The 25,122-nt window shown below is 46.8% G+C and overlaps 11 protein-coding genes across 11 annotated transcripts; 4 read left to right on the top strand and 7 right to left on the bottom strand.

The window, feature by feature from the left end:
* Positions 1–94: 94 nt before the first annotated feature.
* F4807DRAFT_450859 (GPI biosynthesis protein family Pig-F-domain-containing protein) lies at positions 95–913 on the bottom strand (the record flags this gene model as incomplete). The annotated part of the gene is made up of 2 exons (XM_048000171.1): positions 95–487; positions 542–913. The coding sequence occupies 2 exons, from the start codon at positions 911–913 to the stop codon at positions 95–97; spliced, it is 765 nt and encodes a 254-aa protein (XP_047856252.1).
* A 296-nt stretch (positions 914–1,209) lies between these two features.
* Positions 1,210–2,760, bottom strand: F4807DRAFT_418819 (Translin). The gene is made up of 4 exons (XM_047997361.1): positions 2,332–2,760; positions 2,168–2,267; positions 1,961–2,106; positions 1,210–1,901 (listed from the first exon to the last, which is right to left on the bottom strand). The coding sequence occupies exons 1-4, from the start codon at positions 2,513–2,515 to the stop codon at positions 1,591–1,593; spliced, it is 741 nt and encodes a 246-aa protein (XP_047856251.1). The 5' UTR covers positions 2,516–2,760; the 3' UTR covers positions 1,210–1,590.
* Positions 2,761–3,524: 764 nt separating this feature from the next.
* F4807DRAFT_418818 (uncharacterized protein) lies at positions 3,525–5,457 on the bottom strand. Its single transcript, XM_047997360.1, has 2 exons — positions 4,489–5,457; positions 3,525–4,438 (listed from the first exon to the last, which is right to left on the bottom strand). Exons 1-2 carry the CDS (start codon positions 4,770–4,772, stop codon positions 3,889–3,891), a joined length of 834 nt encoding a protein of 277 aa, XP_047856250.1. The 5' UTR covers positions 4,773–5,457; the 3' UTR covers positions 3,525–3,888.
* Positions 5,458–5,524: 67 nt separating this feature from the next.
* Positions 5,525–6,246, top strand: F4807DRAFT_399989 (uncharacterized protein). Its single transcript, XM_047995996.1, has 2 exons — positions 5,525–5,793; positions 5,902–6,246. The coding sequence occupies exons 1-2, from the start codon at positions 5,659–5,661 to the stop codon at positions 6,127–6,129; spliced, it is 363 nt and encodes a 120-aa protein (XP_047856249.1). The 5' UTR covers positions 5,525–5,658; the 3' UTR covers positions 6,130–6,246.
* A 1,064-nt stretch (positions 6,247–7,310) lies between these two features.
* Positions 7,311–8,657, bottom strand: F4807DRAFT_399964 (uncharacterized protein). Its single transcript, XM_047995995.1, has one exon. It carries the CDS (start codon positions 7,964–7,966, stop codon positions 7,493–7,495), a length of 474 nt encoding a protein of 157 aa, XP_047856248.1. The 5' UTR covers positions 7,967–8,657; the 3' UTR covers positions 7,311–7,492.
* A 2,574-nt stretch (positions 8,658–11,231) lies between these two features.
* On the top strand, positions 11,232–11,921 carry F4807DRAFT_458622 (uncharacterized protein; the record flags this gene model as incomplete). The annotated part of the gene is made up of 1 exon (XM_048001237.1): positions 11,232–11,921. The coding sequence occupies one exon, from the start codon at positions 11,232–11,234 to the stop codon at positions 11,919–11,921; it is 690 nt and encodes a 229-aa protein (XP_047856247.1).
* Positions 11,922–13,991: 2,070 nt separating this feature from the next.
* On the top strand, positions 13,992–15,588 carry F4807DRAFT_473122 (terpenoid synthase; the record flags this gene model as incomplete). Its single annotated transcript, XM_048003072.1, has 9 exons — positions 13,992–14,200; positions 14,263–14,395; positions 14,455–14,473; positions 14,532–14,726; positions 14,783–14,939; positions 15,001–15,090; positions 15,145–15,178; positions 15,238–15,464; positions 15,522–15,588. 9 exons carry the CDS (start codon positions 13,992–13,994, stop codon positions 15,586–15,588), a joined length of 1,131 nt encoding a protein of 376 aa, XP_047856246.1.
* A 404-nt stretch (positions 15,589–15,992) lies between these two features.
* F4807DRAFT_458620 (glycoside hydrolase family 92 protein) lies at positions 15,993–18,492 on the bottom strand (the record flags this gene model as incomplete). Its single annotated transcript, XM_048001236.1, has 3 exons — positions 15,993–18,217; positions 18,269–18,301; positions 18,354–18,492. The coding sequence occupies 3 exons, from the start codon at positions 18,490–18,492 to the stop codon at positions 15,993–15,995; spliced, it is 2,397 nt and encodes a 798-aa protein (XP_047856245.1).
* Positions 18,493–19,383: 891 nt separating this feature from the next.
* F4807DRAFT_418805 (L30e-like protein) lies at positions 19,384–20,758 on the top strand. The gene is made up of 2 exons (XM_047997359.1): positions 19,384–19,881; positions 20,035–20,758. Exons 1-2 carry the CDS (start codon positions 19,575–19,577, stop codon positions 20,430–20,432), a joined length of 705 nt encoding a protein of 234 aa, XP_047856244.1. The 5' UTR covers positions 19,384–19,574; the 3' UTR covers positions 20,433–20,758.
* On the bottom strand, positions 20,759–22,124 carry F4807DRAFT_418803 (DUF1761-domain-containing protein). The gene is made up of 3 exons (XM_047997358.1): positions 21,568–22,124; positions 21,107–21,411; positions 20,759–21,045 (listed from the first exon to the last, which is right to left on the bottom strand). Exons 1-3 carry the CDS (start codon positions 21,578–21,580, stop codon positions 20,911–20,913), a joined length of 453 nt encoding a protein of 150 aa, XP_047856243.1. The 5' UTR covers positions 21,581–22,124; the 3' UTR covers positions 20,759–20,910.
* Positions 22,125–22,166: 42 nt separating this feature from the next.
* On the bottom strand, positions 22,167–25,017 carry F4807DRAFT_418802 (NLI interacting factor-like phosphatase-domain-containing protein). The gene is made up of 3 exons (XM_047997357.1): positions 23,333–25,017; positions 23,042–23,270; positions 22,167–22,966 (listed from the first exon to the last, which is right to left on the bottom strand). Exons 1-3 carry the CDS (start codon positions 24,512–24,514, stop codon positions 22,812–22,814), a joined length of 1,566 nt encoding a protein of 521 aa, XP_047856242.1. The 5' UTR covers positions 24,515–25,017; the 3' UTR covers positions 22,167–22,811.
* Between the last annotated feature and the right edge of the window lie 105 nt (positions 25,018–25,122).

Below are 25,122 nucleotides of genomic sequence, written 5' to 3'. Positions count from 1 at the left end.
TCACGACCTGAAGAGGCTGATTGTTATTTCTTTTCCCGCCTAACTAGGCATAGCTTGATCAAGAAGTGTCTTCAAGTATCCCAACTGGGTGTGACTAAAACCTCTTGCCAAAGGCTAAGGTACCCCCGAGGATCTTGCCGGCCAGGTAGCCCGAATAAACTCCACATAATATGGTGACAGGCCACTTCTGCCACTCACGATCCCAGTCGAGGGGAATAGGTACGGCACCAAGCCAAGCTCCTAGACAAGCACCCGTAAGACCTCCGAATGCTTCGTCAAAAGGGGCCTGCGCACTCAGGACTTCAAGCCAGTCTTTACTCGACACACCGCGTGTGTAGAACAATGGGAAAAGTCCCAGAACGGCCATGTGCGTCGAACAGAGGAATGTTTGAGGCACATGGGTCAGGAATGGAGCCCCGAACAGAATAATAATGCCATACAATGGCAGAGTTGCAATGCTCGATAATATGAGGGCAACAAGAGTTGTCTGGTAACACCATTAGCTATGAGACGACGGAAGCAGTAGGGGGCAAAAACAGACAACTGCAATATTTGGTCCTATGCTCTCCGATCCGGGCTTCTTCTTCTCTCCGGGCCGAAGTTTCCTGGCCGGCTTCGTAGTCTGGGAGCCGGCCGGCGGCAAGCACGTGACAACGTAGACAACCTGCATGGCCACGACTACGGGAAGAGAGCTTGACATGGCAGCAACTGGGTCTGCTACTAGAGCATCGAACCGTAGCAGAAATAACGAGAGAAGCAAGACCGGATAGACATGCCTGACAACTTGGGCCAGGGGCGAGGCTATGGTCCGAACAGCCTGCGTAGGAGTCTCTGCATCTTTAGATTTGGAGACCTCACTAGTCCTTGCTTTGCCAATTGGTGATGGCATCGTTACCGGATCTAATAGAGCCATGCTGATTGCAGGCGATAAATCGCCGACAATGAAAGGCGGCGGTCGATGGGTGGGCGTCAAAAATGCGAATTTGTTGTGAAGATTGATTAAAGAAAGTCGCCGTTGAAATTAAATCGGTTTATTGACAATATAATTGAGGCTTGTAGTCAGCCTGCACGTGTCACCAAGTCACGTGCTTTGGTTGTGTCACTCATTTAATGAGGTACATGTTACTACTGCCTGCCGCCTGCGCATGTGTGTAATTTGAAAAGTACCCTTAGGTACAATAATAGGTAGATTTTTTTTCGGATGTAAAAGGGGCGTTGACATTTCAGATGTAATAAATGTCACCTGGCATTGATGTATATAATTTTTTATTCTGATCTTTGTACATTGTACGTAAATACCCAAGTACCTAAGCATATTTTATGTGTTTACAACCTCCCGAGGATGTGAGAGGGTAGCAACATGCGTACATCAAGACGACTTTCAAATTTAATCATTATTAGGTGCTACACCAGAAATTTCTGTACTGTCCATTTGTTTTTATAAAAGAGCCCATGAAACTATTCCCTGACCTATTTACCTATGCCCGGGTATGTATGTAGCCCTCCGTATGATTATTATAATCATATGCTCAGCAGACCAAAGCTATCCATGGATGTATGCGTACAAGAAACTAGTTTCTTGCTGTTAGATCAAGAGCTGGTCTCCTTCCTAGAGATTAAGTTGCGAAGAGATAGGTCATAGATAACATCCTCGACCTTCTTGACGTGATATTTGACAGCATCGACTCTTCTTCGGACGACGTCATTCTTCAGGTTGAGTAGCTGAAATCCGGCAAATAAATCCTTTATGAAGCCGCTGATTCGAACGGTCAGGTCAATATCACCCATGGTTACGGAATTCATTGCCAAGCGACTAAGCTCCTCTGTGATATCCGTCAAGGCCAAGATGTATTCCTCGACGGTCACGTGGAACGCATCTCTGTCCTTGAGATTGACGGGGACTTCAAATAAATATCCATTTAGCAAGAGCGACGATGTGATGGCCATGGAATAAACGTACCTTCTAGGATCTGACCGACCTCTTCTAATGTGAAAAGGCGGCCAAGCTCACTTGGACGAGCCTCAGTCCCCAAACCACCCAACCAACCAGTCAGCAAGATAGTAGCCACGACATTTTGAACACTACGAGTCCATCTGCCGTTATACCTTTACCTCCGGTTAGCAATCTGAATCGCACGAAGCATGATGGAAGAAATAGGGTATATACTTGTAGTAGGGGTAGTCGGAAGTGAACTGGGCTAGCTCTCCAATGCTCTTGATCTCTGGTTTGATGCCATCATCCTCTACCTGCTTTAGGAGCGGAGGTACTATGGTAGGCATCAGCTGTCTCTGAATCTAGAATGTTACATTGCTATCCGATATTGTACGTACACTTAGAACTGGGCGTCGAGTGGATGCGGCTAAGAAAGCCCTGGCAAGTTGATATGTGGCGATTTAGAGCTGCGACGATATGGTGGAGCTTGTCTCCAACCTCAATTTCCTCTTCGCCGTGCGCCTTGAGGTATTCAATGATAGAAGGGTCTATCGAACCACCAGAGGTGCCGTCACTAGCCATCTTAGGAGGAAGCGGATATACGTAGCCGAAATGGGGGAAATGAAGAAAGAAAAAAATCAAAGTTTTACAATGAGGGGCACACAATATCTACCTAAGCTGGATGGCATAAGGTCCGGTCATTCCTGCCTGAATGTTCCATTACCACTATTAAAGTACTTATTCAGTAGCAGATGCATTCTGATATTCATGAATATTTTAACGCACACATTATTAGAATCAGTTTGATCTCATTAAATTCTTGGATCCTGGAAATCATGAAATTCACCTGAAATCAAATCAATTTACCCCCCAAATTTCTTCTGCGATGCGATTAAACATTGATTAAGCACATTAACTGATGATGCTGTGAGAATACCATCAATGGATCGTCAGTGAGCGACAAGTACCTTCGCAATGCACATTGTCCACTCTGCGTCTGTCCGAAAATGCGAAGTGTAAACATTCCCATGGATTAGAACATCACTACCTTTCCGAGGAATGATTGATGTAGATCAAATTGCTGGGGTATTCTTCCTCGCATCACTAGGCGTACTAGAGATCGCAACGAAAAACAAAGGTTCGCGTCACCTGGAGGCAGTGTAATACCAGGGACACGGTGAGAGCGATCATGGGCAAGCCCAGAGGATGCGCTCCCTCGGTGCAAAAATTAGAATAATCACGATTGAGTTCAAGTAGAACTCTTTCAGAGATTAAACTGAAAAGAACAGATACTACACTTGATCTAAGCCAAAAGGCAAAGAGAGCTGAAGAAGAAAGGAAGAAAAGAAAAAAAATTGACGCGGGGAGAACAGGTATTTATGTGGACTAGGAGGCGGTCAGGAGCGGCACTATTCTTTTGGGACCCACTTCGGAAGCTCCCAATCCACCCAGCCCCTACAGAAGACGGCTCGTTTAGATGAATAATTCTATTACTTTTTATCGCATTAAAGGATCTGTTGGTTTATGGGGTATGCCAGTATCTAAAGTACCTATGATAATTTCAATCGATGAATGCCATTGTCCTTTACATCTACAAAGTCATGTACCTAGGATATTATGAGGCCTTGTCGGGTTGTGCCTTCTTTTTGACCATGGTCGATATTCGTCATCTTCAATCACATCAAAACTCATTTCGATGATCTTAACATTTCTCCGTTACCTTCCACAACCAATACGAACACAACTTGTATGCGGCCACTGGGGCATCGAACCTGTCCTATAGCATTCACCCGAGACGCGTCTCACGACTTATATACACTAAATATATTCAGGAAACATATTTCCAACGATACTCTTAGCTCCCTCGAATACCTAAATCAGGTTACTTCCTCGGATTTGACAAACCTCGGAGCTTGGAGTACCACTCGCTAAACTCCGTCTATCCATCCGCATACCTAAGCAGGAAGTTCTCTAGCACTGCGGTCTGATGGCAACTCTTGGGCTTTGATCACACCATGCGGTCTTGGTGTACCATCTTGGAAGGCTTCTAGATAGCTCGAGACATCATGCTGCGGGCTGTGTTCCGAACTAGGTTGCTTTCGTCTGGTGCGCCAGATCATGAACCCAACTCCTGCGAAGATGGCTGCTGCTGCTGGTAAACCCACTCCAAGGCCAACACCTACTGCAGTAGAGTTAGATGAGCTGCCAGAGTTCCCACTTCCCGCCGAAGCTATATTGGTGATTGTAGGTTGGGTCGACGTTGATTCAGGACTCGTCGACCCGACTATCGAAGATGATGTAGACGCCACGTCATCAAGGGGTATTGTGGCGATGATCGTGGGCAAAGTCGTTATGTTATTATAGTGGAATGTCTGGCTCTCGTTATTGCAACAGGCGAATGATCCAATACCAGTCGATCCGTCATCGCAGCAATATAGGTTGCTTTTGTCGATACCGCCACAAGGCCTGACCCCCGCTGCATATTCACCTAGATCTATCGCCAATGTTAGTTCAAAACAGTCTATAAGAAGTTGGTCCGTCGTTTACCTGGACAGACATCGAAACAGGCTGTGTCGCGCCAGGAGTGGTCAGTACAACTCTCCCGTAACCAATCTTCAATACCTCGAGTCTTGCCATGACAAACTCCATTGGACCAACAGACCTCCCCTGCCATACAACAACTCGAGTGACCTGTTGTGCGATTGTCACATCTGAAGGTATCTAAAGATACCTCCCCTTTGGTCGTATAACACGTCTGGAACTCGCTAGTTACTGCGAGCCCATCGGTAATCGGACTAGCCAGCGAAAAGACGACGATGAACCCCTTATATTTCTTCATATTGCTGAGCAAACCTGGTACGATTGCAAGCGTTTACCTTGGGTGCTAGGTACCGCGGACCAACGTTAGGCAATGAGGAAGAAGACATATAAACGGTACTAACATAGGCTCAATTGTGAAGTAAACCATCCATTATAGGTATTCGGAACTGGTGTCGAGAGGGACTAATTCTCTAATTGTACAACATTCTTCCCGCTAGTCAGATCTGTCTCATATTGCATCCTTCGGCTGTTCGCCACAGCACAAGAATAACCTCCCACATTAAGGAGGTACTAAATCAAACCCACCAAAAGGATTTGTTTTTTGTTTTCGTTTGGAAGACGTCCTTGATTGGGGGGCTGAGCCTTCAGACCTACATCCCAGCTATGAGTGTTGTCGGCACAAGAAAACCAATCACTGGCGTACTTGTCCCTTCCGGCAGGGAACGAACCGTCCTTGGTGGAAATTAATGATATGTACGTATGTTCAATTGCTGTGTGAGCTTAGATTATTAGCGTAATGAGGCTTTGAGATCCACGTGGCCCTAGAAGAAGCCACGGAAACACAAGATAGGTACTAGTAAGGCTGTATAAGTCGAAGGTAAGTTGTCATCTTTCTGTAACGAAGCTTTATGACGAAGAAAGTTCAATCGCCAAGTAATGATTCGACTTTTATATATAGTATATGTATAAAATAAAATAAAAAATGGCCGCGTATTTGCCCCTTTCAACTTGAATACCCCTGATTCTGGAGATTGCCAAGTGCCAGGAAGCGTGGCAGCTGTCAGCAGTCAGCAATATTCGAGTTGATCAATTAAGTACAACGCCATGGAAACATTCGGAGTTTTTCATCTGACATCTACTCCTTTCCTTCGCCATCTGCGTTATTTAGCATTCGCATAACAGAAATGGCTCCGTCACCCCTGCCAGATTTTGTTTACAAGATCGTGCCTTCGGCACCTCCAACGCCAATTCCATCCCAGTATCCTTTGTCGGAGCTCGACCAGAAGGACGGATTTGTTCACTTAAGTACCGGTACCCAGGTAAGCGCTCTTCTGTAGACAGTAGATGGAGACTCCTGTCTCAACACATGTATTTATCATATAGGGTACAATTATCACGTTTACGGCACTTTGCTAACATGAAGCCAGATTCCAATAACATCGGATCTGTTTTTCAAAGAGGCTACGACTATCTGGGTACTTAAAATCCGGTTTGCTCCTAAATTCCACCCCGCGACAACGTGGGAGATTGAGGGATGCCCGCATCTGTACGGTAATTTCGGAGCTGATGATGTCGAGGGCGTAAAAGAATTCTCCCGATTGGATGGTCAGAGTTGGAAGGAATCTATGAAGAATAACGGTGGCTTCCTAGTCTAAACATCTATTTGAAGAAATGCGATTCCACATATAAAAGTCAAGGCGCGTTTCACAATGGCTGAGTTTCCGGCTGAAACAAACCTTGCCGATCTTGCTATTTACACCTTCCGCCTTCGTGAACGACACTTCAACTTCTCGCAGCTCCCTGCGTCTACCCAACGCGTCGAAAGTACGAAGTCAAATCATCTAATCATCAGTATTGTTACCAGTGCTATCTTAATGGTTGTTTTTAAATTAAGCTTCATCGCATCGAGAGTGAAACTGCTTGCTTGACCTGTGACTACCGGGCTCTACCCCGGTTGTACAGACATAGAAGCTCGCTTCTTCATCACGAACTGCTTCATCTCTGCAAGAGATCTCGAATGCATCGACAAGATATGTTAAGTAGGAGTAGGTTTAAACCGCAGAGTATTTCTTGAATTCACGATATCGGAGCTAGACATCTAACTTGTAGCTTTTCCCGTCGGAAACTATCAACGGTGAGCGCCTGACACTAGATCGGAGTTCAGCCCGCAGGAGACCTATTAGAGCCAGCAGTTACTCTTTCTGGGAGTGACCAAAGATGTCCCAGCAGGAGTCCGAGACGATAAAAGTTGAATATTCGTGGGTACAAAATTCAGCAATAAAACCTAGGCGCCCGTATTTCGTAGAACATGGACGTAGCAAGTTTAAGAAATGGATTTTAAAGTGTTAGCCGAGTAATATGTGTGAAATACATCTTACCCTCAATAATACACTATCGTCTTCACTGTGTATCGTGGGGGTGTACTGCTTCGCTATCTCACGACTTACGAGCTAAGGGGACAACTGGTTTTGCCCCCTTTCGACTATCTTCAGAAGTATATGTGCTCGGGTTCACGGCGAGTGCAGCGAGTATTCAAAGTGTGTAGCCTTCATGTGATCTTGTCAAGCGTGTTCTCAAATCCAACTAACGCAAGTACGTAAGTTGCCGGTAAGATAAGACAGTACACAGGGGAAGCGTCGGAAATCAATAGCATCTAGGTAATTAAGTATTTTTCTGTATTAATATCCCCTAAAGAGGCTATTCGGTCATAACAAAGGTGTCGATTGAGTCATCTGGTTGGAGGTGTCCTTACCCTTCCAAGCTTCCCTAGCGATTGTGTTGATAGGCGCCCTTCCCATCAAATTTTTTTTCTCAACTAGCTGTTTCGCCAACGCCCCATGCTGCCATGCTAAACCAGACTCCATGCTGAACAAAAGAAAGAAAAGCAATCTTTAAACGAGGTCCCAAATAGAGGTCCACAAGCACCGTTACTCCCCTGTAGGAGGTATGTTTTAGATGACAACCTCCGCTCGCTACCCAAAACATCCCTTAACCTATCACCAACTGATCTGGACTGTATCAGTCCTTCTGACTCCGCCATTTACGGAAGAGCTTGACCCGTTGCCGGCCATCGTCAGCGCCATCGTCTTCATTCGATACGGTGAGGGATAGAGAGCAGCGATCCCCGTGTATGCTATCGGACCCATCTTTCGACGAATTTCCAAAGCTGCCATTCGAATCCGTATGCTTCAAGTCGCCCACATCAACAGCACTGTCAATCGAGGGTAGAACTAACGATGTGCGGCTTCCGCGTTTAGAGGTTGTTCCGTTAGATATGATACCGTGGGCAACCGTGCGCTTATGTCTTGCTAGAAACGATCTACGTGTCCGATGCAATGTTTTTGACGCATCAATATCTTCCGCCGAAATACAGGCTCCAGGGCTGACATTTGCATCCGGATGGCGTAGAGATGTGGTGTATTCGGCAAAAGCATCCGGAAAGCCAGTATCATAGTTACGGCGCGCAGGCCGATTGCCGCCTTTGTTGGACATGGTGATAATCTGTTTCTTCTTAGCTTTGAGTACGGCAAAGTAAGGCCTTATATTCAACTATAGGGCGTAAGACGGCAAGACGGCAAATCAGTTGTGGCTTAGCACTACACGACCACCTTATTTAAGCATGATTGTGTGACGTGGAAAAGAAGTTATGGTATTTAGGATTTTCAAGAATCGTGACGCAAAATTGTCAAGGATGGCAGTGTTGAAGTAAGGCAATAGGAGACTTGTTAGAAGACGAAGATTGATAAAAAGATTCAGTTCTTTGCAAGATGGGTCAAGCGTCACTGATGAAGTATCTAACCCTGGATGCTACCACTCGGAAAACACGGCGTAGTTATGAACAGTGTCATGAACGACATATTTTAATAGGTCCAGTTTGACAAGCGAATTGCCTCAACTCGGAATACAATTGGGTATCGTCACTCGACGAGACTGAAGACTGTGGGCGGCTTTGTTCCCGCAATTGACAGGTTGCCTAGCTGCGCCCCAGCTGACGAATGACGATTGTTGTTGAGGAACGAACTAGGGCGAACAAGAGCGATTGCTCACCTGGAAGCGGCGCTGAAAATCCCAGCCGGGCCTTGTCCTAATAACCAATGCCAAGACTACTACCGGGATCGGCTCTTCTGTTGAAAAACACTTGGCGAAGCGATCAACCGCGCGCTTGAATAATTCCAGAAAATAGAAAAACCGGGTCTAATTTAACAAGATCTGGTGCCGTGTTTCCGGTCGACGCCGTCTCTTCAGGAGAAAGGAGGTCGTTGTTATGATTCTCGAAGATTCAATCTCCGGCACGGTCTGAAGAGGGGAAAAGTCGTAAAGTCGGTAAAGAAAACGTAGGGGACCGGGTAGGGCGGCAAGATACTAGAGTTAGAGGAAATGTAGGCGGCACAGATGAAAAGTTTGGGGCCTGGAATTATTTCTGAATCGAGGGGACAGGCTTCCTCTAATGACACAACTGGAATATGCAGGAAGAATGTGTGCGTGCTTTAGTGTCGGAATTTGACTGGCCTTGTTGCAAAGTAAGCGCGTCTGCAGGTTTTAGTTGTTGATCGTTGGAATGTCTCAGAGTCGGAGAGCTTTAAGGTTTTATTGGAAGTCCTGAGTCGTTCCTCGTCTGGAGGCTGAGCTTGAGCCTGAGCCTGAGCCTGAGCCTGCGACCGAGTTCCCTAGAGTTCGCTAGCACATGGGGCATGGTTTACCTTAACCATGCGGCAATCATGAACGACATTGAATGTACATGTAAATCCGATGTTGTGGTACGGATAATCGGAATTGCCAATACGGACTTGACCGGTGGGTATCATGCCAATCCTCGCAGTCCTCGGTGGATCCATTCTCTTACTACTCTTACTCAGTCAGTCAGTCTACTCAGTCAATGAGTAGCCTGGTGGCCTGTTAAAGTCCGAGTGGCGGCCATGGGTGAATGCCTATGCCGATCAAGAAAGCGCAGCTCTTCGAAAGATGCCACGGGAATCACGGCACTACTGTTTGGTGTTTGGCAACTAGTGACGGTCTGAACTACACGATTAGTAACTAGGGAGGCGGTATCTTTCGCCGTGGAACCCGTCCCTGTTAGAATTATACACGCCATGAAAACCTTTCTGTGTGTCTCGGACAAGGCAAGAGCCTTGTTATGCCCTCACTGACGTATATGGTTAGTGTCAATATGCATGTACGATCTCCTCCATTGGTGCATGTGACTGGTTGAACGAGTTCTGCATCGTCAAAGTCTGGCCACTCCGAGGGCGCTTTGCAAAACGTCATTGCCTGATAGGAATGGAATTTGAATGGTCAGTTAGGGTCCATAGGGTCTCAGTGAGGGTCCCAATTCAACGGACGGGGTGATGGTCTGGCAGTCTGGCAGTTTGGATGGGGAGGATGGAGAATAAAAAGATGGGGAACGAAAGCACGGTATGACCCTGTCACCCCATCACCTTACTTCGCTTATCTATCCTTTTAAGGTTGGCTTGGCATAATTGCTCCACAAGCGGATCTACGGTTATTCCAAACCGAATATTCTTAAATTGTACCTTAAATTGGACCCGACTTTGAACCTTGGGAATGCGAGCTTTTTAGAGGTACGTACCTACCGTCATTAAACAGATGTCATTCTGATCCTATCCACAACCCAAAAAGGGGTACTACGAAGTAGAACATTCAAGAACAGAATGGTGTAATTACTGTATGGGTGGATGTGATACCGATCCGAAGTAAGATATCACTGATGAGCCGGTGCATCCACGTGTTTTACCTAAGCGCCCACTGGTACATGGCCCATATCGGTCTGCAAACACAACGTCAAGCTCCATCGAGCTCCCGAGTTACGCGGATCATCTTGATCAACGGCCTAGTGTATCGCGATACCATTGTAATACTGCAGAATACTATATAAGAACCGTATGAGGAGCAACACTCGTGCAACATATTATCGGAGTTTTCTATGATACAGCGAACGTTGGTCAATAACAAAAGTACACAACTTTTTATACTAAACTGTCATGTTGCAGTACTCTGTCATGTCTACCGTCGCTTGATGTCATGTGTCTACAGTATTATAGCTCAGGTGAGATCAGTCCCTTTTTGCGTTATCGACGGCATGTGATTTGGTCTTGAATTATCATAATCCCCAAGTAACACTGAAAACAAACCCTCTCATAGCTCATTGATAATCGTATCTTATCTAAATCGCCGGGTTTTTCATGTGCAACTTATTCCTACGTATCTATAGTCCTTACAAGCTTCTTGATGGGAAGGGATCAAATAATTCCGAATTCAACAGTTGGAAAATGAAAATAACATTGCAGCCTATCCCAAATTAACTAGAATTGCGGTCGGGCCTATAATCACAACTAATGAATAGTTGCTTGTGATGAAAGAGTTCAATAAAATTTCCATCTCTTCATTATATTGAGTAAACGATACCGCTGAGTCGTCAACTATGTGGGAGGCTTAATATCTTCTCTTATCAAATCGTGTATCACTGTTACCACTTTTTTAGGAATGTGAGTCCCATAGTTTGAAAGTTGTAGGGTTGGTGTTGAGAAGCCTCGACCTTTGGATAGTCCGTAGCTGTCGTTCGCGAAAGTAATGAGGGTCGGATACCACGAATCAAAATCAATCCCGATAAGCTACCTAGTTAGCTGGGTCGGACGGAAGCACCGGCAATGAAGCTACGAAGCCCGCGCTTCGAACAACTTATTGTTTCCACGTAACGACTGCAACACAGAGCCAATGCGCCGCACGCTCCGAGGTCAAAATGTTCACCAGCTTCGGCCCATCTTCGGCTCAATATGAGAAAGCGATGTTTAAAAACGACATCGATCTAAATTCTAGGAAGAGAGGCGCTATAAGAGATGGTAAAGTGGCCAAGACAAGCAGCGACGTTGCTAAACTTAGCAGCCAGGATGCTCAAGACCATTTGACCATTAATACGGCTATTTTTGTGCCATTAGAGGGAAACTATCTCCACTGGTCGCTCGCCATTCACGATTGCGACGCTCCGGAGGCAGACGCTTGGCATATCTGGGAGGTTGCCCAAGAGCAACCCTTCGCGCCATACAAGGCAAATTATATCCGCGCTGATCCAACCCGCGAGACAAGGTTTCGACACTTGATCAGAATGGGCGCTGTGCCTCGTGGTCGTCTGGATGAAATCCAAGCCGCTGTCCGGGCTGCCGACGCCGCGGAAGAAGAGCGGGCCGCCCAGTGGAATTGTCAAGATTACGTCTTCGAAGTGTGGGAGAACATCTGGAGATACGGACTCGTTACCGAAGAGACGCATTATGCCGCACGTGAAGAACTGCTTGACTACTATGGTCCGGGCGCCAGTGGGCCCGGAGAGGACGAAAGTGAGAACCAGGCCGAAGAGGAAGAGGAGCGCGATGAAGAAGCCGAAAAGCCCCGTCGGATTTTATCGGAGGAGTTTGTCTATGATTCGGACGAATAAACACTGATTTATACCTTGGGCAATAGCCGTAAGATCCGCCATCCCGTTATTATAATTATTTCTATTCCTTTTTATTACCCTTTTTTAAGCAAGTCAAGCTAAGCGGCTCGTTAAAGACGTTTCCCTTTTCATCCTGCTTTGGTTTAACTCCTTGTCCCACCCCCTAATCCGCTACCTTGTTCCCGGGGAAGCTTATATGGCCAAAGGACTATTAGACCGATGAACCTATACTACGTCGGTGCTATGCCTTTCCTGTCTTATAACATTACATTAACCTTTAGGGATGGTTATAGCTATCTGCTATCTGAAGAGATATAGAGCCCTGTTGAGGTGCATAATTCGGCCATCGAATCTCAACGGCAATCCACAAAAGACTGATCGCGTAGAAATAGATGCCCTAGATCGCATTCTCAGATCAGATTATGGTGGACGCTATAGATAGGTAGGAAATAGCGAATCCCTGTTTGTCACTAGGACCTCATCCGAGACATCTACTCGATGTGAGATCGTCTGCTTCAATACATACGCCTGAGCGCCACAAAGCGGGATAGTAATTATTGCCTAACGCTGTAACTGGGTTAGCCGTATAACAATGAATGTTCCGAGCCAATTGATGGATTTGCTGAGGCCTTCACCGCAGAAAAACTGTCTGTAGCATGATACTTTCAGGAAAGAGTCGCTGACGCCGCAGTGAATAAAAGACGCCACCCGTGAAGAGCTATTGGCTTGAATACTACGAGCATCCTACACGCCACAATAGGATTTGTGTAATCTATTAGGTATTTGATGACAAAGCATGACGGTCTAAATAAAATACGAGGTAGTATGGAGATCAGGGGGATATGAACAAACTTATTAGCATAAAGTAACGAACTATATCATACCTAAGTTACATATAACTAACTTAATATCAGATAAATTAGTAATGTATATCCTTGGACTGCTTTATTATATCCCTTTTCTCCCTAATATAATCCAATATTTTGGTGCAAATGCCGGAAAGATCCTGGGGTTGGGCGGGATAACGGCACAGAGGCGGATACACATCGAACATCCCGTCCGGATAGTCGTAGTACCGGAGCCATAACGGCGGACCTTCGGAGATAGGTCAGATATCAACTGTCGTTTACTATTTCCGAAAAGTGTCATATAACGCGTTTGAAAATAGGAACGCCATACCTGTACTCGACGGGCGAGCTTTTCAAAGCCACAATGCATAGTTGGAATCACTTTGCGAGGTGGCTTGTGTAGTATACGTGGAATTTACTATAAAAATGCCATTATAAAGCAATATAGCATCGCTTACTCATGATGTTTTAGGACCCAAGGTTTATGAAGTTGACGGAGGAATGACGAGCTTGAAGCTGAATGTCATAGATGCATACCTGGGTACGTATTAAACAGATCCGTATCGCGACATGCGTCTTGCAATACGATAGACTATTTGAGAGTGACTCTTCACCGAAGTGCACATCGCAAACATATTAGATGAGAGATAAATACATCAGCCTCATGTCCTAATAAGCTGACCGCTTCTGAGTGTGTTGGAGTCTCACGAGGAAGCCTGCTGTATTAGTTAGTGGAACTGTATCTTTTAAGCTATCCATGTTCCGTCATACGAAGGTAGACATTAGTTTCTCCTAGTAATGAGAAGCTTACATCTAAGTACTATGGATAGAAATGGTTGGTATCTGATTGGTGCTGTCGTTGAAGGGACCTTGCCCCTGAAAACAGGGGGGATTCCGCGTCTCTCCAATGGTAATAATTCCGGACACCATTTACTGCTTTTGCTGTACAATGCGAGAGCTAGGAGAAATATTGAAGCTATGGTAAGCTTCGTATACCCCTCAAGGCCTCGGCTACGAGTAAGTGTGCTCCGCGAAGCTGATGTCCAATGATGGCAAGGTCCGCTTTCTACCTTCGATACAGCATAGTCCTTGCGAATATAAATAACGGATACGATCCATATATTCTTTTTTTCGTGGTCTCCCATTCATTTCTACCTCCGTATACGTTTCCCATAAGCTTCTGTGTCTATCGAAGTAGACCAAAACTCTTATACAATTCACCATGGTTGTAACTGTCCAAGAAATCGAAACAGCCAACCCGGCGGTCAAGTCTACATCCCTCCTAGTGAACCCACGCGAGCAGCTTCTCTTGAGCCTACGTGGGTGCCGTATCACTATCCCTGACTTGCAGTCTATGATAAGCCATTGGCCGCAAGATGTTCATCCCGATACTGAAAAGCTAGATGAACACGTTCAGAAGACGTTTGCAAGGTATTAGAGAAAATGGCTTTTCTCTGCTGCAAAAAATTGAACCATTCACTAACAGATCAAAGTATTTCATCGTCCTTCAGAGACCCAGCTCGGTTCCACAGACTAAAAGCGTCTAACATGACACTCTTTGGGGCTTCTTGGTGGCCATACGCATCGTACGAGGCTTTGGAAACTGTTATGTCGATGTCGATATGGGTAAGGACGTGAACATCGATCCCAATTCGCTTTCGATTAACCAACTTGTCTTTATACAGCTCTTTGCATGGGATGATGGTACGAAGAAATGTTATAGTACTAAGACAATGAACATCCTTATCTCACCAATAACTAGAAACCGATTCACACGAGTTCTCAGCGCTTGTCAATGACTGGGGAGAAGCTTCCGCATTCCGACAGAAAACCATTGACTACGTACAGCAGAGTCTATCTGGAAGCTCGGACTCGAAGCTCTCAGATATATCCACGGATCCCATCATAACCGGCTTCAAGCCAGTAGGCCAAGCCATATCAAGGTCTTGCGATGATCGTACGTTATCATATTTTCATCTAATAAGTAATCTTGGGAGTCTCACCGTGTCCTAGGTCAGCTAAGCACGTTCCTCGACGAGATGATCTTCTTCATTGAGTCTTGTGGAGAGGAGCAGAAGCTTCAGCTGACGAACCGGCTCCCTACTGTTGAAGAACATGCACGTCGCCGTCTAGGCACTGGTGCGGTACGGATATGCCTTGCCACTATCGAGTACGTATGCCTGTGTTCGGGCCTGTTTGTGTTGCTAAAAGGAGTTACTGAACGCCTATAGGTATGCCTATGGAATCAAACTATCCCAAGAGGTGATGAATGACGAAGCGATGCAACGGCTCTGGCACGAGACAAACGTTATTATCTCCACGTATGTTGATTAAAGATAATTTCGCTCATTGACACAACGCTGACATGTTTTAAGGACTAATGATATCCTGTCCTTCAAGAAGGAAGTAGTAAGTATACGAACCTCAGTCGTGGCAAACTGAATTTCTAACATCTTGGTCAATTGTAGGCCCAGTCACAAGTGGACTCGCTAATCGCTCTCTTGTTCCTAGAGCTTGGGTCCGTCCAAGCGGCCATAAACCATGCTGTCGAAATTGTGAGGTCTGCGACACACCGGCTTGAAGCTGCAGAGGCGGATATTATAGAACGCTATTCGTCCATGCCCAAAGTCCAGGAAGACATTCGGAAGTTTGTCCAGGGCTGCAAATATGCTTGCACCTCAAACCTCAATTGGAGGTAAGCATCGAAGAGACACACTGGTTGAGCTAGTACTAATATCAAACTGTTTCTTAGTCTTACGTCGGGACGATACGGGCTCAATTGCCAGTCCATGAAAGGGGGACTACATATCACTCTCTGATTATCCTGACAAGCCTTGTTGCGGTACATTGCTGATGAAGTTAGAAAGGATGGAGTAAACGATAGGGGAGCTGGGCATAGGCAACTGATTGGTGCCTTGATGATATTTGTTTTCAGGGATATGAGTTCGGCAATGCTCTCGTTTCAAAGAAATACCGAATTTGGAAGCATGTTGACTAGCACCTCCGATTACTATGACTGCACGTGGGTGATGATTTCTGTGAACCGTGGAACTTGAGGATCTGAGAATCTTACACCTTCGATTTCGTGCTCGTCCGTGCTGTCGTTACTAAGGTAGTCATGAGGTTCCTTGCGATTGCGAGATGACATGGTTAGAATATGATTATTAAATAAGTTTGTAGCGTATTGCTACAGAAGTTCTATAATTTCTATCACATTGAGATATTAGGATTGCTGGAGGCTCGGTGGCAAATCTCCTTCTCCTGTACCCCATGTCGTACTCTCTTTCTCGCCTAGCGTGAGTTCCAGCGTGCCTCCGTTAAGGAAGAAGCTGTGTGTGAGATAGCTCTTCGTGTAATCTTCCCCGTCTAGCTTGGCACTCTGGACATATATATTCTTATAGGCAGTATCGAAGTTGATTGTTTTGATGGTCGCCGTATTCCCCGTCATTCGGTTGGTGATCGATATAGACGGGAAGAAAGGGGCCGTGATAAAATAGACATCTTGCCCAGGATTTGGGAATATACCCAGCATGGCTAGCGCAACGAAAGAGCCCATGGCGCCTGAGTCGTCATTTCCCGGAATGCCTGCCGTCGTAGTATTGAACTGGCTGGGTATATAATAGTGAACGCGCTCAACGGATTTTCCAGGACGACCCGCATAATGATATTGGAATACAGTAAGGAACGCTTGTTCATCGCCGACATAGAGGATACCGCTCTCGTGGAGGTAGTCTAGACGGCTGACGAATGTGTCGGGGCCGCCGAGAGTAGTGATCAAACTTGCCATGTCGTGAGGTGCGAAGAAAGTGTAGAGCCAAGGACTACCCTCATACGTCTCGTGACCACCTGAGTTGAGGTAGCAAGAGTCAAAAGAGTTAACAGAGGAGCAGAGAGTCGGATCCTGGTAACCCCAGGTACCATTTAGATACTTCGGTTGAAGAAATCCAGTGAAACCAGTGTCTGTACCCCCGACGTCCGATGTCTGATCCTTATTATATAGGTTTATCCAATTTCCAGATCTCTTGGTGTATTTCTCGTAGTCGTCCTGCTTGCCTAGCGCCTTTGCTATCTCGGAGATGCAAAAGTCGTTGTAGGCATACTCGACGGTCCGAGAAATGCTTCGCGTGAAAAGGCCTTGCCCAAGTGTATCATAATCGTCGGCAGGGATATAACCGTAATTCTTCCAACTATTTAACCCGCCACGACCCTCGTAATCCCACACAGGAGGCTCGTCCTCTGCATCCTTTATCAAAGCCTCGTATCCGGTCTCCCAGTCGACATCCTGTGTAATGTTCTTCAAATACGCATCGGCTAACACTATGTCAGCATTAGATCCACCCTGTGTCCATCCTTTGCATAGAGACATTCTGCAGTCAGGTAACCATCCTTCGTGGCGATAGATATCGATCAGAGAACGGATCATGAGTGTCTGCGAATAAGGGTCCACCAGTGTGATGAAGGAATGTATCGATCGAAAACTGTCCCATATACAGTACCATGAATCGTAATAAGGCTCGTCGCTTTCCCATAAATAATTCTCGCCAGTGTAATCTTGAGGGCTGAGCATTGCTCTGTATACACCACTCCAGAAAATGGTTTGCAGGGAGGTATCCTCAAAGCCGGTCGTATCGATGCTTAGGACCGAGAGTTTATCTTTCCAGATATCTTCTGCGGTAGCCAAGGTCTTTGAAAAGTCGAAGTCCGGAATTTCTGTCTGTGCATTGTTGCAAGCTTGATCGACGCTCTTGAACGAAAGCCCGACCCGAACTGTGATTGCGGTGCCCTCTTCAACCTTGTCGAACCAAGTGTAGGTCCCAGCAGGTAGAGGAGGAGAGTTATTGTCCTTCCCTACAACGATACTTTTCGGTTCGCTACCAGCCCTATTGTTAACAAACACACCAGTTTCGCGGATCGAATTGCCCTGAAGAAAGTCGGCACAGAAATGCAGATTGTATGTCCCAGTTCCAAAGCTAGGATTAAAAGTGCCGTTTCCCGTCATTCGGCCAGTGTCTGGATCTACAGACGCACTGCCATTCTGACGCGTGTCCGGGAGATCCGTCAGGTCCGCGATGAACAATGGGCTGAGGGGGGCGTTCACAGTGGCATTTCCTGTAGCGTTGCCGAAGAAAGTGAACTTGTAAAGTGCCGTGCGGTTGGAAGCCGTGATTTCTGCTCGGATTCCAGACTCGAGATCAATAGAGAAGTAGCCAGGACGAGCGGAAACACTTCCATCGACAACCTCGACGCTTCGTTGGGTCTTCGGAAAAACGCAACCATCTACGGTATCGTTGGTACAACCTGGATAAACGAAGATCGGGAAGTTGGCTAGAGATGAGGCGCCGCCAGTTCCGGAATCATGCATGTGAGAGAAGCCAGTAACCGGGCTTCCGTTCGAAGCATATCCTCCCTGATTGTCACTTGTGACATCCGGGACAGGTTTGGCCATGCCTGAGAAATATTTAGTTATATTTCATGTACCCAGACTTTTGTCATACTTACCAAATGGTAGAGTCGCTCCGGCGAATACATGACCTATTGTGGTGGTTAGCTCATCTCCAGGGGCAAGTATTTACAAGCAACCGACCGCCGTTACGAGTGCCGATGAGAGGATCTACGAAGCCATAACCGCTAGAAGAGCTGTTAGTGGCTCGACGAAATCGATTTGCAGAAGATTGACATGACGCCGCCGCAACGAAGTATAATAAGAATAATCGAGCATTCATATTGTATCTCTATTCTTGCCGAGGCCAATTGAACCTTTAGAGTGATGTGACTAGTATTCTCATCCTAAACTCCCTCTAGGTAAGGGGATAGGCAAGGTCGACAAAGAAAATAAAGGAGAGAACCTGGTAATAGATAAAAGGCAAGTCGCGAGACATATATATGATATAGCAGAGTGGCATTGCATATTATCGCAGCGGGGTGTAAATGCCCCGGATTCAGATGGGCAGGACAGGATCTCGTGTATTCGGCTCCCTATTATGGAAGGAAAGTGGACTTTAGATTGCCATTCGTCGCCATTCCTCCAGCTGAACTAAGCCCCTTTGGCTGCAGCTAGGAAATATACCTGAAGCAAGGCAGGCGGTAATATGAGCTTCGGGTCCTCGCCCGCACTCGTATATAGGGATTCGGCCCCAAGACATTGGGGGAAGCAAGGGGCTTCAGTGGACGGGAAAATGTCCTGTATTGCTGCTGTTCATGTGAACCGATGTTTTTGTTAGTAAGGTAACCCAGAAGGATTTATACGTTGCCAATCACATGAATTGGCGTGCTGACAACTATTCAAGTAGAAGCCCCAGAAAGTCCTAAAGATCTAAGAATAGGAAGTCTTAATAACATTGAGATCGGCATCTATGCTTATGAATTGACGTATGTATATGTAGGTACAAACGCGATATGAGTTGTAAATGGCAAATGCATGTTAAGGTGTACTTAGGTACTTAGACAGCTAGATTCTTAGATGAATGGTCAGGAAAATAAAATGTGAAGGTTCCGGCTGCCCCCTTGTTAGCGGGAGACTAGAGCCGGAACACCCCATCCTTTTGGCAGTTTTGATTGGCACAAAATTTATCCCCGCGGACAGCTGCTATCGCTCTATCGCTATCGACCAGCAGAAAAATTTCGAGGTCGAATTTTTATTTACGGTCAATTGGCACGAATTACATAGCAGCTCGATCAATTGAAATCACAAAACCAACCCACCTAACGCCGCCGACACATTATCACGCAAATCTTCGGTCTTGCTACGTCCAATTGAATCGACAGAACAAAATTTCTATAATATAAAAGTCCTGCAATCGACACAATGGGGTCGACAAAACCGGAGAAGAAGGAAAAGAAGGACAAGAAGCGCAGCGAGGCTGACGGCGTGACGAAAGTCAAGAAGGACAAGAAAGAGAAGAAGGATAAGAAGGACAAGTTGAAGAACGCCGTTAGCACCGTCATCGAAGACCAGCTGCAAGGCGACTCCACCGCCTCCGTCACCGTCGTGAAGGATGGCGAGGCGAAGGTGGCCAAGGTCCTGGTTCCCGTCGTCGGCGCCCTAGTCCCCTTCGCGAAGCCGTTAGCAGACGAGAAGGCCACCAAGAAGGTCATGAAGACGGTACGAAAGGGTATGTTTGCCAAATTCCTATCCTCCATTCATTTCTACACCGTGTCTATCCCATTCCTATTTTCCCATTTCCTAAATCCCTATCTCCTTTACCTCCTTACCTCAAAAGTGAAGAAAATCGAGCAACTAACAACGTCCTCTTCCAACTCCCCAGCGGCCAAACACAAGACCCTCAAGCGCGGCGTCAAAGAGGTCGTCAAGTCTCTGCGCAAGTCGCCCGCCAGCGGGCCGGGCAACACCTCGTTCCCGGGCGTCGTCGTGCTGGCCGGCGACATCAGCCCCATGGACGTCATCAGCCACATCCCCGTGCTGTGCGAGGACGTCAACGTGCCGTACATATTCGTCACCTCGCGCGCCGAGCTCGGCGCCGCCGGCAGCACCAAGCGCCCCACGAGCGTCGTCATGGTCACCGAGAAGCAGGCCAAGAGCAAGAAGGACGGCGGTAAGGACGACAAGATAGACGAAGAGGACGGCGAGGATTTCGCCGAGGCGTACAAGGACCTGGTTAAGCTCGTCGAGAAGGAGAGCAAGCACCAGCTCAAGTTCACGTAGGTTGTTGGGATACGGCTGTTGTCCCTACCTTGGGGAGTAAGTGCGAGAAGTCATTAGTCGTCGTGTGACTTTTCTCGGCCTCAACTAGTAGTTTCCGGGCGTTCTTCGTTGTCTTTTCGAGCATTCAAGGGAATCTTCGGATCATTGTATGTACTTTCTCGGTTGGCTACATAGGCGTAGCCTTTGGCGTTGGGGATTTGTTCATATTTACTGCGTTGGGGGATCAAACAATACTGATTCTTAACAAACCTGATTCCTTGTTGAGAAAGTTCACCACGTATTGCAATAATTGCTCTATGTACTACGACATGGTTACATAACGTTTGAAATATTGGAAACAATAATCATGAGCATTCGTTTACTACATACATGCGCAGCTGGATACGGCTAACCATACCATCCAGCTTCCCATTGCCATCCTGGCAGTTCAGCCTGTAGGAAAACTAACAAACACAGGCCCTTCAAAATTCCCAGCTTTCTAGTCGAAAGGGTTGGTTCGAGTACCCCACCAGGTCAGGAACAGAGACAAGCCGACTGTCTCGAGGATCTTTGAAGTGGCTCCGACAGCGACAGTGTCAACAGGGCGTCTCTCCGTGAACAGTTGCGCAAGGTACTGCAAGAACGTTAGTAACATAGATCCCCGATTATTTCCAAATAGAAACATCAAGACGTACAGTAGGAGCAGACGTGGCCGCGAAGATCAAAGCGCCTAGGTAGGCAGCGCCTCGGTAACTAAGGGTACCGGTTGCATTGATGAGAGCACCGACGCCGTACGACTGCAAAGCAGAACCGACTAGAGATGTACCCCAGGCGACGGCAGCCGAAGAGGCCTCCTTCGATCTGAGAAATTCCTCCTTAGTGTTGGCTTGCTTGGCTCGTTGGTAGGTCTGGCCAAAAAATGGCGTCAGAACAGCGAGTTCAATTCCGTGGTTGAATACGGTTCCTAGCGCAATGGCCGAAGGCCTGACGGGAGGAAGGTCTGAAATTTATGCTGGTTAGCTAACAGACTTTACAATAAACTTCTCCTCGTTATCAAGGTCTAATTATAATTATGGTCCCCGAAAATATCATATGGACTACCTTGAAGATATCTCATCTCGGATTATATAGAATGGCGGGGCGATGCGCTACTCACAGTGAAGAGACATGCTGTCGATTTGATTGCAATAGTATTTCTTTTTCTGGTTTAGATATGTGTAGGCTGTATTTTTGGTTCGAATTGATGTAGGTGTAGCAAGTTGAGTTCGTAATGGTTTATAGTTGAAAAGGAATAACGTTGAGACAAACTGCCCAGTCTTATAACGTCAAGCTATGGCTCTGATGACGAAACGTTTCTCGGTGGAATGTTGACATCAAACAGCCTAGGAAGATGATTTAATCCGAAGCTTTGAGGTACATCATCTAAGTATTCAAGTTTTACTGTTTGTAAATGCCATTCAAAGCACTTTCTCTCATATGTTTCCCTTCAACGTGACGTAATAGATATTTTCAGGTGCCACAAGCTAGGATGGTCCATGAGTCGTAAACTCAAAATACGGAAATGTGGCTGTAGCTCTACATGTCTAGGTACGTATTGTACAATCTAAGCGTGCTACATTTAGATTCGTATTTCATACCTGTTCGCCGTTCTTATACCATTGGGAGGTTGGCCTGTTCCTATCGCCAATCCCTTGATGTGTATGTAAGCAAGCGCATCAAACTAAACGTCGGAACATCGAAATGCAAGTAAACAAATGGTGGGTAAGTAACATCAAGTACTTATGCAAGTATGTAGCTTTGCGGGTACTGAATTGTACTATCCCTAGTATCCCATACCGAAAGTACAAGTTGGTAAGCCAGGTGCTATACATACTCGATCTTATTGGTTGTGGAGATGAGATCTGAGGTCCACGAGGTTACATTTCCCTACAGACCGGAGTACCATCTCCTCTCCTGACCCACTCGGAGCTGTGGCTTGAACGTTACCGGAATCGACTATCAGCAGGACAACCAACCCCGTCATCTCTTTCAGAGCTCACGACATCATGACGACGCGGACTAGGTGAATCCCCATCCCGAAAACCCGACCAATACCAAGACCGGGAATATGTCGAGACAGGCAATTCCCCGCTCGACCGCCAAACCATCCTAGCCGAGACGGACCGGATCGGATTAGGACTGCGACGAGTCCTTTCATGCTTAGATCCTAGAGTCCACGGGTATCTCCATCTTAGAAATGTACACTTATTATAATTAACGCCTTAGACCTGTACAACGAAGCACGTGTTGGTAGGAAGTTCCAAAAATGCTAACCCACGGTGTATCAATTCCCTCGCACCAGTCAGTACCAATCAACACCCGCTATGTATTTTATCTTCCAAGGGCTTTGGTTTATTGTCTTCACGTCGTCATATGCTGTCCGTCCTCTCCGCCCCTTAATGCAAGCAATGCTCTGACATCCGAAACATATTGCAATCCTTCTAGAAGAGGCACCAAATGCAGCAAATCGTTATCCGTAGGATCGTTGATCCATCCTTGTATGGGAATCGCATTGTCTGTGTGAAGTCTCCAGTTAGTACACCAATAGAAAACTTGATGTGACATAAATCAATAGTCGGGGAACACCTTACCTTGATGGAACATGTAGCTTAGCGGACTGTTGTCCAGAATCATGACCTTGCTCAGGTCTGGTTCTATCGAGCTAAGATCCTTGATAAATGCGCCGTGTCTGAATGTGCAATGTTGGCGGTAGTATCTCCCAGAAAAGAATTTCCTCTCGGATTCCAGCCAGTCGATAACTGGATCGGCATATTCTTGTACGGACGCCGTGAAGACAACGAGGTTGAACCATTTGCACACCTTGGGGAATCTAGTTAGCATGACCGCCTTAAGAAGTTACCAATACAGATTGATAACCTCACCTTTCGAAGAAATTCGTCGCAGTACGGCCGCTTGTGAACGTAGTACAGAATAGGGTGCTGAGGTCCGAGAGCTTGCTGGCCCCCACTTCCAACGTATGTCGTATTCAACCGCACTTCGACCATGTGTCCTGATCCCATTCGACCTCCTTTCGACATGCTGTGTATCAGCGTCTCATCTAGATCCAGTATCAACGTCTTTAAGTGCTTAGGGTCGAGGGGTTCGTAGGGAATATAAGAAGGCTGCCGTTGGGGTATTAATGGTCTAGGAGGAGCGGGGGTCTTGGGATATCTCGTCAAAGCACTGATGGGCGACGTAGGAGACTTGAGCTGTGCTGATAGATCCGCTGAGTCCTCGCCGGCGCCGGCGCCGGTAGGCGCGCTCACGGAACGGGACTTCTTGTGTTTTCGCTGTCGCATCGCCTCGTCATTGTTGAGCTTAATCCTTATCGATCTCCTTGGAGCCGTTTCGCCTGTAGGGTCAAAGGACTTGGATCGCGCATGACGACCGGAAGAACCGGAACCGCGGCGAGCACCTTGTGATCTACTGCCCGTATCTGATTCGGAGTCTGACGATAAGCCGGAGGATGAAGTTCCTGAAGAGGGTACCGGTCGAGAGGCAGAAAAAGCATATAACCCCCTGAGGGTCTGGCCGGGATGTCTAGAAGAAGCTTCCTTTTCACTGTCTACAGCGAGACCATCGTGGAAATCGGCTGCGAGTTTGCGCTTATCGGCCCCATGGATACCAAACAGGCTCCTGAGTTGTCGCAAGGGCGCAAAGTTCCCTTGCTCATCGTAAAAGCAAGCAACTAGGTAAACTCCGGGCGCGGCAATGGTAGATAAGACCCAGCGGAGGGAGTTGACGAGATTACTTGCTATGCGCGCTGGAATGACGTGCCATGAGTAAGATCGGATATTCGCGTCCTTGACATTGTGCCTTTCTAATAAAGGCGTCTTCTCATCCACGCTTTGGAAAGTGCCTATGTCGCCGTCCGTGTTGAATGCGTTATCGTTAGACTCGGAGGTACCCGCGCTTTTATCGCTGGGCGACGTCTCATCTGAAGGGGATGTGTTGTCATCGGTCTGGGCGACGGCTAAACCAATATGACTTAGGGAGTTGGATCGCGAAGGTGGGTTACTTGAGGTCGGGGAGACGCGCGCGGATATTATATTAAGGGAGTTCATCTTCCGGTCGACCTGCAAGCCATGAAGGACCGAATCGTGTCCGCCAAAGAACGACCAAGACTCGTTTAATTATTATTAAGGAGGGACCAAGGCGTTGTTTTGGTGGAAGGCGACGATGGGGGTGGGGGGACGAATAATACAATTGAAATCGGTCGGGCAGGCAATGCAGCCCGAGTCGTTGTTTGCTTCCTGTTCCGAAGTTTGGAGGAGGGTAAAAATCGTAGTATTGGGTGTATTGGTACAAGTTCCGGATATCTAGTTGCAAAGCGAGAAGATGGGGGATTTCCTTTTTTTTTCGAACCTCGGTTGAGAGGATACGATTGCTGACAAGCTACGCGCGACCGTGATGGAATATTTTACCTGCTTCTAAACATTTCATTTCTCATATAATCGAGATGTGCGGCTGATGCGGAACCAAAGAAAAAAAAACACGCTGTCGCGAAAGGTCTCGTATTTACAGGTAACAAGTAAGTCTTTGTTTCACCAAAGAGCTTTTAGAAGCCTCACTTTAAAGTTGGTAGGTAAAGCTAGGGAGTTTATTGCAGTAATGCAGTAAGAGTTGCTGGGCAAATGCATACCCTGGACGCCCCAGGGCAGCTGCAATGGGC

The sequence above is a fragment of the Annulohypoxylon truncatum genome (genome assembly GCF_022578515.1).
Source record: "Annulohypoxylon truncatum strain CBS 140777 unplaced genomic scaffold F4807scaffold_9, whole genome shotgun sequence".
Lineage (NCBI taxonomy): Eukaryota > Fungi > Ascomycota > Sordariomycetes > Xylariales > Hypoxylaceae > Annulohypoxylon > Annulohypoxylon truncatum.
The sequence above is the reverse complement of the archived record's forward strand: the minus strand, read 5'-3'. Positions and strand labels throughout refer to the sequence as shown.